This window comes from Rhopalosiphum padi, chromosome 1 (genome assembly GCF_020882245.1).
Source record: "Rhopalosiphum padi isolate XX-2018 chromosome 1, ASM2088224v1, whole genome shotgun sequence".
Taxonomy (NCBI): Eukaryota; Metazoa; Arthropoda; class Insecta; order Hemiptera; family Aphididae; genus Rhopalosiphum; species Rhopalosiphum padi.
In genome coordinates, this window is record NC_083597.1 from 56,202,375 (window position 1) to 56,218,267 (window position 15,893).

General features: G+C 25.2%; 2 protein-coding genes across 6 annotated transcripts; one reads left to right on the forward strand and one right to left on the reverse strand.

The window, feature by feature from the left end:
- Positions 1 to 3,646: 3,646 nt before the first annotated feature.
- Positions 3,647 to 6,817, reverse strand: LOC132929095 (programmed cell death protein 2-like). 2 transcript variants are annotated; one of them, XM_060994204.1, is made up of 6 exons: positions 6,680 to 6,817; positions 6,087 to 6,237; positions 5,861 to 6,018; positions 5,507 to 5,792; positions 4,168 to 4,400; positions 3,647 to 4,070 (listed from the first exon to the last, which is right to left on the reverse strand). In XM_060994204.1, exons 2-6 carry the CDS (start codon positions 6,192 to 6,194, stop codon positions 3,800 to 3,802), a joined length of 1,056 nt encoding a protein of 351 aa, XP_060850187.1. In that variant the 5' UTR covers positions 6,195 to 6,237; positions 6,680 to 6,817; the 3' UTR covers positions 3,647 to 3,799. The 2 variants fall into 2 exon arrangements, with proteins under 2 accessions (XP_060850187.1, XP_060850178.1); XM_060994195.1 differs by having other exon boundaries at positions 6,339 to 6,685.
- Positions 6,727 to 15,607, forward strand: LOC132929080 (lysocardiolipin acyltransferase 1-like). 4 transcript variants are annotated; one of them, XM_060994174.1, is made up of 8 exons: positions 6,727 to 6,825; positions 10,425 to 10,629; positions 10,694 to 10,852; positions 10,915 to 11,071; positions 11,140 to 11,254; positions 11,318 to 11,532; positions 11,596 to 11,829; positions 11,906 to 12,849. In XM_060994174.1, exons 2-8 carry the CDS (start codon positions 10,439 to 10,441, stop codon positions 11,969 to 11,971), a joined length of 1,137 nt encoding a protein of 378 aa, XP_060850157.1. In that variant the 5' UTR covers positions 6,727 to 6,825; positions 10,425 to 10,438; the 3' UTR covers positions 11,972 to 12,849. The 4 variants fall into 4 exon arrangements, with proteins under 4 accessions (XP_060850157.1, XP_060850165.1, XP_060850137.1 ...); XM_060994154.1 differs by lacking the exon at positions 6,727 to 6,825 and adding an exon at positions 6,995 to 7,211; XM_060994164.1 differs by lacking the exon at positions 6,727 to 6,825 and adding an exon at positions 7,295 to 7,579.
- The last annotated feature ends 286 nt before the right edge of the window (positions 15,608 to 15,893 follow it).

The window sequence follows — 15,893 nt, forward strand, 5'->3', positions numbered from 1 at the left end:
CCCGGCGTAAAAGTAAAATGGTAAATACAAAGTATTTTTTTACTAATCAATAAACGTTCTTAAAGATGTTTTTTCAATAATATAATACTTTTAAAATATAATAGGGAATAGTTATTTGTTTAAAAAATAAATAAAAATTAACAAAATAATAAATAATAGATATCGTTGAAACCTGTAAGCGACAAAGAAAAAAACATTACTTCTATTTGCAATAGTTTTGATAATAACTTTTCAAAAGACGATCTTTTAAATTATTTGTTTAGTTTAGGCTTTCGAGATTTACATAAATTTTAATTAAATTTTGAATTTTAACTTTTTACTTTTACGCCGGGGACTAATTGTTCAAGTATAAAATTATGACGGGGACCAATATTATTACCGATATTATATTATATTTTATGTTCATTTTTATTTATTTTTTAAACAAATAACTATTACCTATTATGTTATTGAAAAAACATTTTTAAAACCAATTGTCCGCATACGACATTTTTTCGCGGGGACCAATTGTCCTAGATCCAGGCTAAAGCTATGCAATTGAACATTGACGAAGGTGACTTGTCAGTATGTGTAAACTGTAAAATAAATTAAGTAAACGTGTGTGATGGACGATGGTGTGTGTGGATCCTATTAGGGATGTATTGGGTTATACAAGTTTTAAATACATGCCATAAATTCTAATGTACCTCAAAACCATTTTTCTCAATGCGCAAGAAAATTAGGTAGGAACCTAGTTAATAAACACTTTTTGTTCTTTTTTCTTAGTTCGCAACCAAGAAGTACAATAATTCGTGCTCTTGCGTATAATATAAATTGTTAACCTTATTCATTATCCACCATAATTATTTTTAGGCGGCGAAAATAGCTATTTTTTTTATAAAGGGACCGCTTCACGTAAATGTGGTGGTGGGTATCTCAATGATCGATCCAAGACTCGTCGATTTATAATTTGTGAATAATTTTTATACTTTTATTTTATTCGATGTTGTAGATTTAGCCTTGTTGATTTAACACCGGAACAATTGATGGGTGACGGATGTGTAGATACTTTAAATAGTCACTTCATTGAAAAAAAGTTCACGCCGCCACTTTGGCGTCTATGGCGTCGCTCTAATATACCCCTGGGGCCTGGACCTAGTGGACCTAATTTGTAATCATTGTAATTGTTCAGTATTCACTATAGAAGTGGTAGTAAGAGTAGAAACTGTTCGTTTGTGTCATTGACATCAAAAAATGCCGTAAACAATAAAATACAAATTATGAGGGTAGGTCATATCAATTATATGTACATAATATTATGTAATAATGTAGTAGGAATGTAATTTTACATTTTATAATTTTTTTATGACGTATTGGCAATTGGCATACCTATATTATTATAATTTATAGTGTATTAGGTACATTATTTAATTATTACTTAACAGTTATATTCGTTTCGATTCCATAATTTATGGTAATTAAACACGGACGACTCAGCATCAATTAACTGTTAAGTTAATTAATGAATAATATACATTTTGTTCATTCATCATTCATCATTCATGTGACTATACTATTATTATTTTTTTAGATAGGTCGTATAACTAATAAATAATAACACACAAGCGAAAACATGTATATATATTTTATGAGGTTACGAAACTGATAATAATTGTGCTCGAACATAAGTGATGTATGTACTATGTAAGTATTAATAGTATTAAGTATAGGTACTAGCTGTATTTAACTAATTTTAGCATGAGCCACCAAAACCCGGAAACTACGAAGTACCTATAAACTATAAAGTAATCAATCACTCACAGCATTTATATTATACATGTAAATCATAATACAATATTGAACGTTATTACTAATTTAGTAGGTACTAGGTAGTTATTACACACACATATACAAATAACTATTTAAGGTATATTATATACGCATAACTTGCTAAAAAATTGAACAATCGTAAAAAACCAACATACGAATATAAATAATGTTCTTCTCATCAAGTTTCATAATGGTCGATTCACCCTCATTTTTAAACTAACGGAGTTAAACGTGATCTATTTGCTTGTTACGTACTTTTACTTGTAAGTTGTGACGGAGACAACACATGTGGGTATGACGTCCTCTTAATCAATCAAAATGTTTCAAACTAAATGCCTATAGGAGTATAGGACTATAGTTTTATCGGGCTTTTTGGTTGATACTATTTTTTTTTAATACACACTTTTTCATCAATTATATCCTTCTTAATTTGAAGTAAAAAAACTATCGTTTAATATTACACCTATGCATTTTCCAAGGATAATGTGTGGTCACTGTTATGTTGATCATTTTTTTTGAATTAAGTACACTTGACTTAAATAATTATACACCATGACATAGTTTTTATACCAAACCACAAATTGTTAAAATAATAAAGAAAAAATGAAGGTTTATGTATAATATTAAAGGTTGTATACTTGTTATTTATTACACAAAAAATACAATAAAAATACATTTTTTAAATTTATCAATAATCTTTGCTGTTATTTGCTCATTTTTTTTTTTTTTTGTTAATGCTTTAAATTTTAAATTAAATTATTTCATATGCCACATTGTACAGGCAATTAAGGAATATTATTCAGTATTATATGAATTCTTTATTAAATTTACATTTTGAAAGAATTTGACTACAAATTGAACTTTATTTTGTTTTATTATTCATAAATTAAATCTTGAATAAATATATAAAATAAACAAATTACAATCTTTGTTCCACATTTATTTCAAACTTAAACAATTTTTTTAGAGTATTTTTAAGTCTAGCATTGTGATATCTACTAATTTATTGTTCAATTTTGTTAAAAATCTAGTCAAATCAAAATTAAAACTAAAAAACTTGGTAATACACTGGGTTGAACTAATTTTTAAATAAAACATTAACATTACATAATTTATTGTATTATAATTAATAATGGCTTAAAGTTAAATATAAATAATGGCAAAAATATTTAAGTCCTTACAGTTAATATTTTATCATCAAGTATATTATATTTATATATTAATATAACTAAAGGTATAAATTGCATATTTTAATTTTTAACCCATTGAGGAGGTAGTTACAAAATAGTTAAAATTGTGTAGTTAAGATTTTTTTATATTAAGACTTTTGGCTGATTATATTTACTTTACTCATGTTTATTTTTTTAAAGATAAATTAATTATTATGAACCTAGTTTTTTTATTTTTATTTAATATATAATATATCACAATCTGTTTAACAATAACAATAAATATACTTTATTTTATATGACATGTTCAAATACAGATTTACTCTTGGTATAACTTTTTTTATATACTTAAATATTAGTACTGAAATACAATTATTTTTTTCAATCTATAACTTAAAATAATCAGCTTACATTTATTATCGCATGAACCCAATAGAAGTGTTCTACACAACAACACGATAAGTGTAGTTGATTCTTTTTCATTAGATTTAAAAAAAATTGTTATCATTATTCATTTGTATATTAAAAATTTTAGTGTTCTATGACAATGATATATATTGGGATTATCAATGATCAGGATTTTGACCCAGACATTGTATTATAAGACGTCAAATATTAATTTATGAATAATTTTTCAATTCAATGTAAAAAAATAAAGCAAATCATAATTTGATTAGTTATCTTCATTCTTTTTTTAAATTGGTGTTCCTGTCATGTGAAAATTACATAACCGTTATATTTTATTATTTTTGATGCTACATTTAAATAAAATAACTATATTTCATCGATTTTTAAGCCTTTTAATAAATAAGTATAAAAATTTAAAATAGTTTTTCTTCTTGAACTTTAACACATTCATACTTATAAGTATCGCCTTCATTCCAGCAATTATTTTCACAAGTGTATATTAGAGCTGTTCCAAATTCTAAGTGTCCACTACCATGATGTTCCTCTCCACATATTAGTTTCAAATATGTAATTAATGATGGCAGAATTTGTAACTCAAATAATAATTTACCTTGACAGTTGGTACATTCATTTGGTTCACTATCTTCATATAAAAATAATGGTTTACCTTCCGTACGGCAATATCTAAATAAAAAATGTTAAATAAGTTTATATTCAAATAATATAGAAATGTTTGTAGATAGAAGAAAAAAATGTATTGATATAATATTATTATACAAACCGTAAGATTTGACCAGGATTTTTTCTAATAGTTGATGCAAATGTTTCAAAATATTTATCACCATGGGCTGGTAAACTTTTTTCATAGCCTTCATTCTTTTCTTCAAGAATCATTTGATTATTTTGATAGTTATGTAATAAGTTATTAGCATGCTCTTTTACTGTATCTGATGATTCTTCATAAGCTACTGATATATAATACGGCTCAAAATATATATTCATATTATAGTGATCCTGTCATAAATATTATTAAAACTTTAATACATTTATTATCGATGTTTAAAAAAATGATGTCTATCTTTATTATAGTACTTAATTTTCAATCAATATAGTTCAATTTTATATAAATTATTAGGTAAAAACATAATTTATTGGTTATTATTCGCTTGGCAGTTTAGTTTTATTTATACCGAGTTTTAATACCAAGTTATGGTAACAAAAAATAAAAAATTCTATTTATAAATTATCTCAAAACTAAAGCAACTTAATTATCAATTAGTTTTTATAAAAAAATGTTAATTTCACTGCCATAGCTAAGTCCTCCCATCCTGAAATATCAAATTGGAAATTCTATATTTTCCTTACGTAGTTTCGTGGGAACAATTTAAGATAATATATACAGGTTGCACATCGAGATATGATAAGATAACTTCCAAACTGAGTTCTATAAATTACAATAAGTACTATATAATTATGATAACCATGATATAACAAACTGGTTATTAAAATGATTATTTATTTAGCAAAGAAAATATTATGAGAGTTTTTAAATTCAATATTCTTAATATGATTGTATGAACCAACTTACTATATTGCAAAAGATCAGTAGTATCCTAGCTCTATATTCTGGCCCACAAGAGATCAGTACTTTCATGTGCATGTAAAATGGCCGGCAACGACGTTGTTGGTGGGTAAATAAGTGGAAAATGCGCGGAATCGGACAAGTTTTGGTCGAAATGTGGTAATGATCTCTCGTGGGCCGGAGTATAGCAATAAAATATTGTAGTCTTCCCACTAAAAAAAAATCCTGGATATGACAATTGGTTAATTTAAATCAATATTCAAATAAATTTTTGACTAATTAATTTTTTTAAGTAACTTATAGACTTTAGTTAAAATAAGAAGGAACCAGTCTTAGCTTCATAGTGTATCTGTTTACAGGCAACTAATTGTATAGAAACATTTTTATATTTCTAAAAATAAAATCTTGACTCTTTAAACAACTTTTAAATATTTGTATATGTCACAGGTTATACGAAAATGTTAAATGATTTCCACTATCTAATTTTATTTTTATTTTTTATTTATACAGATATGTATGAATTGATTGAACAACTTACTGAAGGTATTTCTTTTCTACTATCTAGTAATTGAAGACAATTTGTATTTGGAATTTCAATTGGTTCAGCAACTACATTATCATCAGAATCAGAATTTTCTAACTCAGCACTTGCAGAAGCACAAATTTCAATCACTTGGCTTTTAACAGTAATGTTATCATTCTCTTCAGCTACTGGATCTTCACCCCAGTTGTCAGCATCATCACACCATTCTATAAATGTCGTAGACTGCTGCATATTCTTATAATGATCTACTGCGACCCACTGCCGTCTCAAACATATCCAACTGAATAAGAATTATGTTTTATTAAACAATAATATAATTTAATAAAGGGTACCTACTCAATACTTTACCTCTGAGATTTATTCCAACATCCTGGACTTATACATGCATGTATATATAATGTTCTATGATAAATAGAATTTATAATAGGAGCATATATTTGAATGAGTAATGGTATCTGGCGATTACATAGTGGACATTTTGGAGAAAAATGTTGATTTTGTGTATCCTAATAATTAAAATAAAAATCTTTTTTTAAATACATTTCTTATATTATTAGCTTAACAAACTACTTACAGACAATCCTCCTATTTTATTTATTGTATATGCATCATCAGAACAGCTTTCATTTACAATATGTTCATCCACAAAACCTAATAAGACTTTTCGTGATACTTTTGACATTATTTTTTCTTTTGCACGATCAATTATGAGTTTACACCAAAGCCTAAGTAGTATGAATATTTAGTGAGTCTTTAAGTGTATTAATATGTATATATTATAAAACCAATAACCAGTAATTAGTGATGTACAATTACAGTTACAAACCAGATTACAAATGTGTTAATCTAAAATGCACTAGAAAATGGAAATATTGACACGGAATTTTTCTTAATAAATAAAATATGAATCTCTTTATGAAGATTTTTGTATTGAAATGAATACAGATATGTCAACTCAAAATGGTCATCCTTAATCGTAGACTGTCATCAAGTAGTATAATTACTCTTCAAATATCAAAGAAATAAGCATTATTTAAATTTCCCGAGTGACCATCACGTGGGTAATAAGAAATAAGAATAACTTAAGTAACAACTAATAAGTATTCATAGTTTCTCATTTTACCATTGATAATTTAGTAGAGTACATTATCTACGAATTGTACGTACAGGTTATCATTAATCGAGCCGAGCAACAGTGTGTTGTGCTTGTGTACGTCTCTCGTGTTTCAATTGTTTCGGCTGCAGTTTGCAGTTAATACTTTAAATCATACATAAAATTGTGAACACAACAAAGTTATATTTAAACAAATCAGGTAATAGGTATTTTAATATAAAAATATTATTTGAATTAATAAATAATAAATACTAAAATAATATTCTATCTCACAATTGCAAACGTTATTTCATTTTAAATATAATCATTAAGCCAGATTATGGTTCTCTTATCAACCTGAGTTACTAACTTCGTTCGTAAACTTGTCGTATTTGACCGTTGCGAACTTCGGATAGTGTATATTTTTCTTTTTTCATAAGGTTTTTTTTCTTCTAATCTTATGTCAATATCAGTCTAATTATTTTCATGAATTGCGCCTATTGAATAACTTTCAAAATATCTTAAAAGCTTAGATAATATTTTCCCAGTGCGACAGTCCAGGCCACAACATATGACCTTTGTACACATTAATAAACGGACGTAAGGGTAAGTAATTCAGTTGAATATTAACAATATACCTCTACCTATCTATATAATTATTAACAGCACGAATTAGAACACCTGTTAAAACGTTTCCTAATATTCTTTTATTTGGTTTTTTTTTTTATTTTTCTAAACCCAATTCTAGTTGTCCTAAACTAGATTGTTCAGATAAATTTTAATGGTTTTGGTCTGATTTCCAAAAATATTAAGATTATTATTAACCATTAATACTACTGCATACCCTATAGGTACCTCAGTATTTTAGTATCTTGCATTCTTGCTTCTTATAATGTATTGTGACACTGTGGTAGATTAACATCAACGGTTCTTTTGTGTTTGTGTTTGTGTTACGGCGGACATGTTTTGAACAGGTATTTAGCAATCTAATTGTAATTAAAGTTACTGAAAAATGGCACTTGACTTTATATTATAATTATTAATTTATAACAAACTATATTATATCTTAGTAATTTTTATACAATACTGAGAATAAAACTAATTTTTAAAATACATTTAAATTAAAAATTATAATATAACTTGTGCCCAACACATGTTTCTATAAATATATTGTGTATTATACAGAGTGATCTAAGTTAATATTATTTGAATTTTGAAATAGTGAATGTATATAATTGTACATACACTCTTACAAAAATCATCATATGTAAATATGTTTATAAACTTATTCATTAGTTGATTTATGATCTTAAATTAAAAAGTAAAATATATTATTCTATATGGAAATTTTAAATTATTTGAATTATGTGGAAGAACTACATTTAGTCAAATATTTGTGTTAAAATAGGTATATCCAAGTGTTTAGTAGTGTTTCCCAAACTGTGGTCCGCACGTATACCGGAGGGGGTCCGCGAACGTAAATAATTAAAAATACACAAAGTAAAGCAATAAATTAGGTATTATTATTTATTATTGTTTTTAATTTTAATTTTTATTAAGGGGTCCGCGATCATTTTTATTATCTCGAAGGAGTTTGGCAGAGAAAAAGTTTGGGAAACGCTGGTTTAGTACATTCTGTATTCACAAATAAAGCTCAAATATTTTCTTTTTGTCTAGTTTTTATTAAATGAAATAAAATAAGTATAACAATATTTTAAATTTTCATTATAATATGTATAAATCAGTTAAAGTTGATACACATTATATTCTTCAAAAATAAAATAATTTAAATTGCTTGTGTTCAATTATATATACAAAACATATGTTATTAGTTATTAGTTATTAGTTATTACCTATCTAATAGTTTATCTATTTAATACATGGTTATCTTTAACGTTTAATGTTGGTTATGTGTTTTGTTGTAAATTAATAGGTACCTAATTGCTAAATACTGGTACTACATATCAAGTACACTATTATAATAAGAAAAACTATAAAATATATTAAATGTCATTTGGATTGTGATTGTACCACCACCAATTATTCTGAGTGTTTATACCAATATACTAAATACCTATCTATGATATAATAATAATAATAATAACAATTAATTTTTTATTATTTCTAAATTTATATTGAACATTTTTTCAATACATTATTTATTTGAATTTAAAATATATTGAGGTGTTTGCATTAATAATCATCATCGATAAATTTATAATAATATTATATTAATTACCATTGTATAAAATAATACTTTGTCAATGTATTATCTTAAAGCATATTAACGTGTAAGAAAGTTTAAGCTTATAACCTATAGGTAACTTAATTGGTTATGTTAAGAGGACGCTATACCCGCATGTGTTGTCTATGTCTTACTAACGTATATAATAGCAAATTTGCATTCAACAGAACACATTTTGTAATGTTAGCTTTAATATTAGAGTAAATTTACCTATTATCAAATTTAAAGCTAAGAATATTATCTAGGTAATGACATAATATGCTTTTATTAATATTATTATCATTTTAAAGTGAGTTATGAACATTTTAAATTTGTAATATTTTACATAGCTATAATTCATTTTAAAATGATAATATCAATAAAAACATATGGCATTGCCTAAATAATATTCTTACTTTTAAATTTTATAATAGGTAAATTTTGTCTATTATTAAAGCTAACATCACAAAATGTGTTCTGCTGAACACAAATTTGTTATGATGCACGTTAGTAAGACAGAGACAACATATGCGGGTGTAGTGTCCTCTTAAATGTAATAGGTAATATATGAATGATAACAATAATACTTTTACTTGTATTATAATAATAAATATAACCATTTAACAAATTAAACATCTTATAATTAATAGAATTACATTAAAATAAATTACATCGGTAGGTAGTTACAATTTATTTTAATATACATACATATATATATATATATTATGTGTAATAATTATTTTGTGCTTTGGAGTTAGTTGAAAATTGTATACATTAACATAGTAACATATGAATATAATATTTAATAAGTAACTGGGACCTTTTTAATTTATATCATAATTTGTATGTAAGTACCTTAAAGTCCTATTTTTAAATAGAAAATACATAAATTGTTTGTTTTTATAACTTTTATTAACTCATAAATTAACTAGAAAGAATAAATATACTTGAATTTTATAATATTTACTTATATCTACTTCAAATATTTGAAAAATTATTGTATTAATAAAACTATAAAATGATTAATAAATATTAAGTAAATCATAACTAATCTTACTAATCTTTTATTTATTTTATTTTGTCTATGCTTAGACTAAGAATAAACTAGATTAATAACAGTTTTAAATTGTTAAATTTATTATCTTTGATGTTTACATAATTTTAGTTTATGCAGAATAACTATTGTTTTTGTTAAAAATAAGTATTTAAATTTGTTCTATTGTACATACCTTAAAATGTATTATTTGAAGTACATAATAAAAAAAAATGTATCAATTTTTTAAACTATATTTGTAAGGTAGACCCTATAATACTTAAAAAAAAAAAAAAAATATTTTTGTTTTTGTATTTAGAAATCAAATTTAAAATTAAAAACCTGAGAAGTTGAAAAATAAAACAGAATTATTAAAAAATAGTTGAACTTAAATTATTTATATATTCATAAATCAATAATTCATAGTATTTATTAAAAGATAAATATATCTATGTAAATGTTATAAATTTGCAGTTCAATCTTATACAATTGTATAATAAGGTGATAGAAACATTTGGACTTGGTGTTTTTGTGTCTTGTGTCTGATTGTTGTATTGTGTAGGAACACCAAATGTAATGTCAACAGATCCGCATTGGTTAAAGGGAGTAATAGCTGTTGCAGTTGGCATTGGAATAACGGTTGGTTCAGTTGGGGTGGTTTTTATAACACGGCTACTAGAAAAAAAAGAAAAACTTTTATTAAAACAGGAAGTTGATGAATTAAATATTGCAATACTTGATCTTCAAGCAGAATTTAAAGCATTAAAGTAAAATGTTTTTAATATTTTATGTTAAATGCTTATACATTTTCCATGTTTATTTTAATTTTAGGAAAAAAATTATAAAACCAGGAAAAAGATTAACCTTGTCTAGTAGCACTAGTGTAACAAGTGAAGCTAGTTTGTATACAGCACTAGGAACTGACGACGAATTTCACGACATGTCATCAGAAAACGAAGAATCCCAAAATTCAAACATTCTTAATGAAAAGTAAGTTAATTTTTTTCCGCTTTGTTGCTAGTAAAAATTATAATTATATTTTGTTTCTATAGTCCAGATGGTAGTTTGTCTTCAGAACATTTTAGCGACCATTATACTGGACCTTCTTTACTCAGTGATGATATTTTTGATCAAGTAGATGAATTATTTGAAGGTTCCGATGAAGATAAACTTAAAGCTTATGAAATATTAGTAAACCTTAATGAAGAAGTAAATCAATATATTTTCATTCTTCTTCTTAGTATACATTTACCAAATGTTTTAATTCGTTTATGTAGCGTACAGACGATATTGAGGTACTTTGGAGGTTAGCAAAATCGTGTCAATTTGTATCAAAATATTATACGGCAGCAAAAAAAAATCCAGAAAAGAGTAAATCTGTTATTGATGAAGGTTAGTAATATTTAAAATATTTTTGGTAAATGTAAATTCTAAAAAAAATAATTTATTTTTCAGGTTTAAAATGGGCAAAGCATGCTTTGGAAATGTATCCAGGTAATTGCAATGCACACAAATGGTTTGCTATTTGTAGTGGTGCTCGTGGTCAGTTAGGTACAACTAAAGAAAAAATTGAAGGAGGTTATGTATTCCAAAATCACATAAATGAAGCAATAAAAATCAATTCTCGTGATCCAACTTTATATTATTTAAAAGGAAAACTTGAATATGAAGTAAAATTTATTGAATTTATTAATTAATTTACAATTTAATAACAAATCATAATATTTATTTAGGTTGCTGTCTTGTCATCTTTTGACCGGCGTATAGCTAGTTGGTTATATGGAGAAGTACCTAAAGGTACAATACCAGAGGCTATTGAATTATTTTTAAAATTTCAACGTGAATCTCCAATTCAGCTAAAAGACTGTCACCTACATCTTGCCAAGTGTTATCTAGCAAAAAATGAGTATGAGACTGCTGTGCATTGGTTAGAACAAACGTTGCAGCTTCCTGTCAAGGATTCTGAGGTCAATAAAATAATAGTCTTACATTAATCTTATTATAGTTGTAATAGTTTTAAAATAACATAATCAATTATTTTAGGACAAAGAAACGGATAGTGAAGCCAATCAACTTCTCAAGAAATATATAAAATATAAAAAAGTTTAGGTCCATTTTTATTTTCTGAGAATTTATTATTTTTTTTCTTTTATGGCCAAACAACGTGATTTTTAAATTTTCAACTCTATTTATGTTTATTTTATTTATTTTTTGGTGTGATGTAACAGTGGTATATTATAATTTAATTTTAGTTTATTTCTATACTGTGTTATAAACTTATAAACAAAAATTATTTGCATTTCCCCGAAATTTTAAAATTCCAATCATATAATTTTGAAAATATTGGCTCTCAGTTTATTACAGAGTATTATTATATTTTTGAGACTATTAATTTTATTTATTTAGACCTTTTATGTTCATAATTGTTATTTTTACAAATAGTTATCATGAATCAAACAATATTCGATCAAAGTAATTGCTTTGATTTAATATAATATACAAATATATTTTTTTTTTTAAGAATTTTACTGTAAGGAACTGCCATGTTACCTCTCAAAATATTTATTAAATATTTCTTTTTTATTGTAACCTTTAATACACCACTTTTGCAATATAACTTTATGAGTAAAAATTTATATTACTAATGAATTGGCCTATTAATGTTGGTTTAATTTAAAAATAGTGTAATTAATTACTTATTAGTTGGAGAACTATAATTATAATTAAAATAAATAGTGATTATAGTATATTAACATTGTAATAAGTGAATCATTAAGTTGTGAAAAATTGATGTCTGTTCATATGCGTTACTTTTTTGTTGTGCATTTATAATTTAACTATTGAGTATAGTTTAGATAATATAATCTACTCAATGATAATAAATGATACATATTACATTTTGAATTGTATAAGAAAAAAAAATGTAACTTATACAATTACACATAAAAAAATATAGTTAAATATAACCAAACATATTTTGTATTAAATATTTATATTTTAATTTAGTTCTATATTGTCCGTCGTAACCTTTATTAATTTTAACTGCTGGTTGTACTTGGCTTGGTATTTCTTTGAGCATGCTTTTGTACATTTATTTAATCAAATTAATTTTTGGGGTTCTATGTTGTTAATTTGAAAATTTGTTTACAGTTAAAAGAAATTGAAAATGGAATGGCGAGGGATTGCATACATCACATTATGGTATCTGAGTATTACAAGTGGATTTCTTGCTCTATGTTGTCCAACAGTACCCTTGATGTTTGTTTGTCCACATGCTTTCCGTTATATTATAGGCATCATATTCTCTGTGTGGGAGATGTATCCCACCGTTAGTAAATTACAATTTACATTTTTATTCATTGAACTACTATGGTAATTAATTTTTAGATATTGATGCGTTTATTGTTCAACACTCGTTTTGTAATAACTGGAGATCACATCAATCCATTTGATGGTGCATTATTAATAATGAATCACCGTAATCGGTTGGATTGGAATTTCTTGTGGGGTGGTATGTATTACAGTTCCAAGCCACCTGCACATAAGCTAAAAATGGTACTTAAGTCAGCTATCCGACATGTACCTTTTGCTGGTTGGGTGATGCAATTATCGGGATTTTTATATATACATCGTCGTTGGGATCATGACCAATCTTCAATGGAAAAGCAACTAAAATACTTCCGTGATGTAAATGATACTCATCAGGTAAATGGTATTAAAATAGTAGTTAGAAATTTTGAATATTGACTTGTTAGAAATTAGTTGAACATTTTTATAACATTTTTCTTAAATTTAATAGCTTTAAATATAAGTCTATTTATAATGTTCTTTTATTATAATACTTTTTCCTTTATCAACATATAGTTTTATTAATTGATGCAGGAATTGTTTAAACATTTTTATATTAAAAACAGGTATTATACATTTTAAAAAAGGTATATGATAAAAAAAGTTACTTAATTATTAACTACAGCCTACAAGTTACACTATAAAATAAAGAAAAATATATTTTTGATAGGAAATTTGAATAAATGCAATAATTAATCTATCAATAATTATAGATTCTATTGTTCCCTGAAGGAACAGATCTATCGCCAAGCAATATTATACGTAGCAACAAATATGCTGCAAAAAACAATCTTCCCAGTTATAAATATGTGCTTCACCCAAAAACTACAGGATTTGTCTTCCTTGCTGATACAATGCGAAAAAGTAAAATTTATCTATACTTTTTAAAACAGATTGATATTGATTAGTTTTATTTATAGATAATCAAATTAAAGCTGTGTATGATTTGACGATCGGTTACCCAGATTTAATACCACAAAGTGAAATGGATGCTTTACGAGGTGTATTTCCAAAAAGTGTGCATTTTCATATAAAACGGCAAGTTTTAACTAATTTTAATGTATGTTACTATAATTAGGCATCACTAATACATATTTATGGACATAACCTATTTTATTTATTAAATTTTTTTCTCCTAAATTGTATGGTGATCAAGTTATTAATAAATGAAAAATAATTTTAATTAAAAGAAATTCCTTATTTGTTTAATATCAGGTAATTAATTTAACATGAAATGATCTAATGATCATCATATCAAAAACTATTAACGTATTTTTTACTTTAAATCGATGTGCATTTTTAATTTCTTTTCAGAATCACAATACAGAGTACTTTGATAAATGTATCATAAAAAATTAAATTTCAATCAAGTAGTTAATTAGTTATAACTCTAAATACTTATAGTTATAACACATAAACATTTAAGTTCTGCTAATCAATAATATACCTCCAATTCAAATCAAAATATTTTTTTATGTCATTTTTATAAATATTAAACTATGTTATTTAATCAATGTTGACTTTGTAATATATATATTTTTAAAAAAAGAATAACATTTGTATGTGTGAGATAGGACTTACTCTGAATATTAAAGATTTTTAATGCCTCAAGTTTGATGTATTTTATTATTTTTGATTTGTATAGATATGATGAAACAGATTTACCATTATCCTCAGATGGCTTAAAATCATGGTTAAATGATATTTGGAGGCTGAAAGAAAAAAGATTAGCTGATTTTACTTTGACTTCATCGTTTTCATCCAATCATCAAGCTACACTCAATAATAATCAACCCATTGATAATGCTCTCTATTTAGCTTTAATATTTTGGACCTTAGTTCAGGTAAATAGTTATCATTAATCACAATTAAAGTTTTTAAAGTTTATTTTAATGACAATTTTGTTTTTATCTAGAGTATTGTTATTTATGGTATAATAACATCGTCACTCTTCCAATATTGGTGTTTGTTGTGCTGTATAGTATTTTTAGGATTCTCATACACTGAAGATGGTTTCCAAATGTTTGAAGTCAAATTTTTTAATTTTACGAGAAATTGAAGAAAAAATAAATAATATATTATGTGTTCATTGTTGGTATTACATAGAAATTATATGTTAGGAATACATATAATTATTAATTATGTATTATTGCATAGTTACCTATACAGACATCTGTAATAGTTATTAATCGTGAAGTCTATTTTACAACTTACATATTGTATACTATAATTATAAACACTTAAAGTTATTATTTAAAGGCTTATTTTGTTAGGCAACAAACATAACTCTCAATTTTAAAATTTTAGATATTGTCATATACTAATATATAACAATCATAATTGTAAATTGTGTTTTAAATGTTTTAGTTTGAAGTAAAAAGTTATTTTATTTAGCTATTTAATATTTATTTATATAAAAATAGAAGATCAGATTAGCTTATAATTGACATTGTCCGCAATTGTAGCAAGTAAAATGTACGAGTTTTATAGTGACCTGTCAACCACTCTTTCAACAGTTCCAACTCTTCAAAAATTCCAACCACTATAATAGGGTGTAATGACACGACCGGCCGAATCCTTATCATGTCCTACTATGGAACAAAACGGGACGGGGAACTGCGTTGGGTACGACCGACGTATTGAGTATAACATTGGTACAATATAAATACTTATTCTACAATTA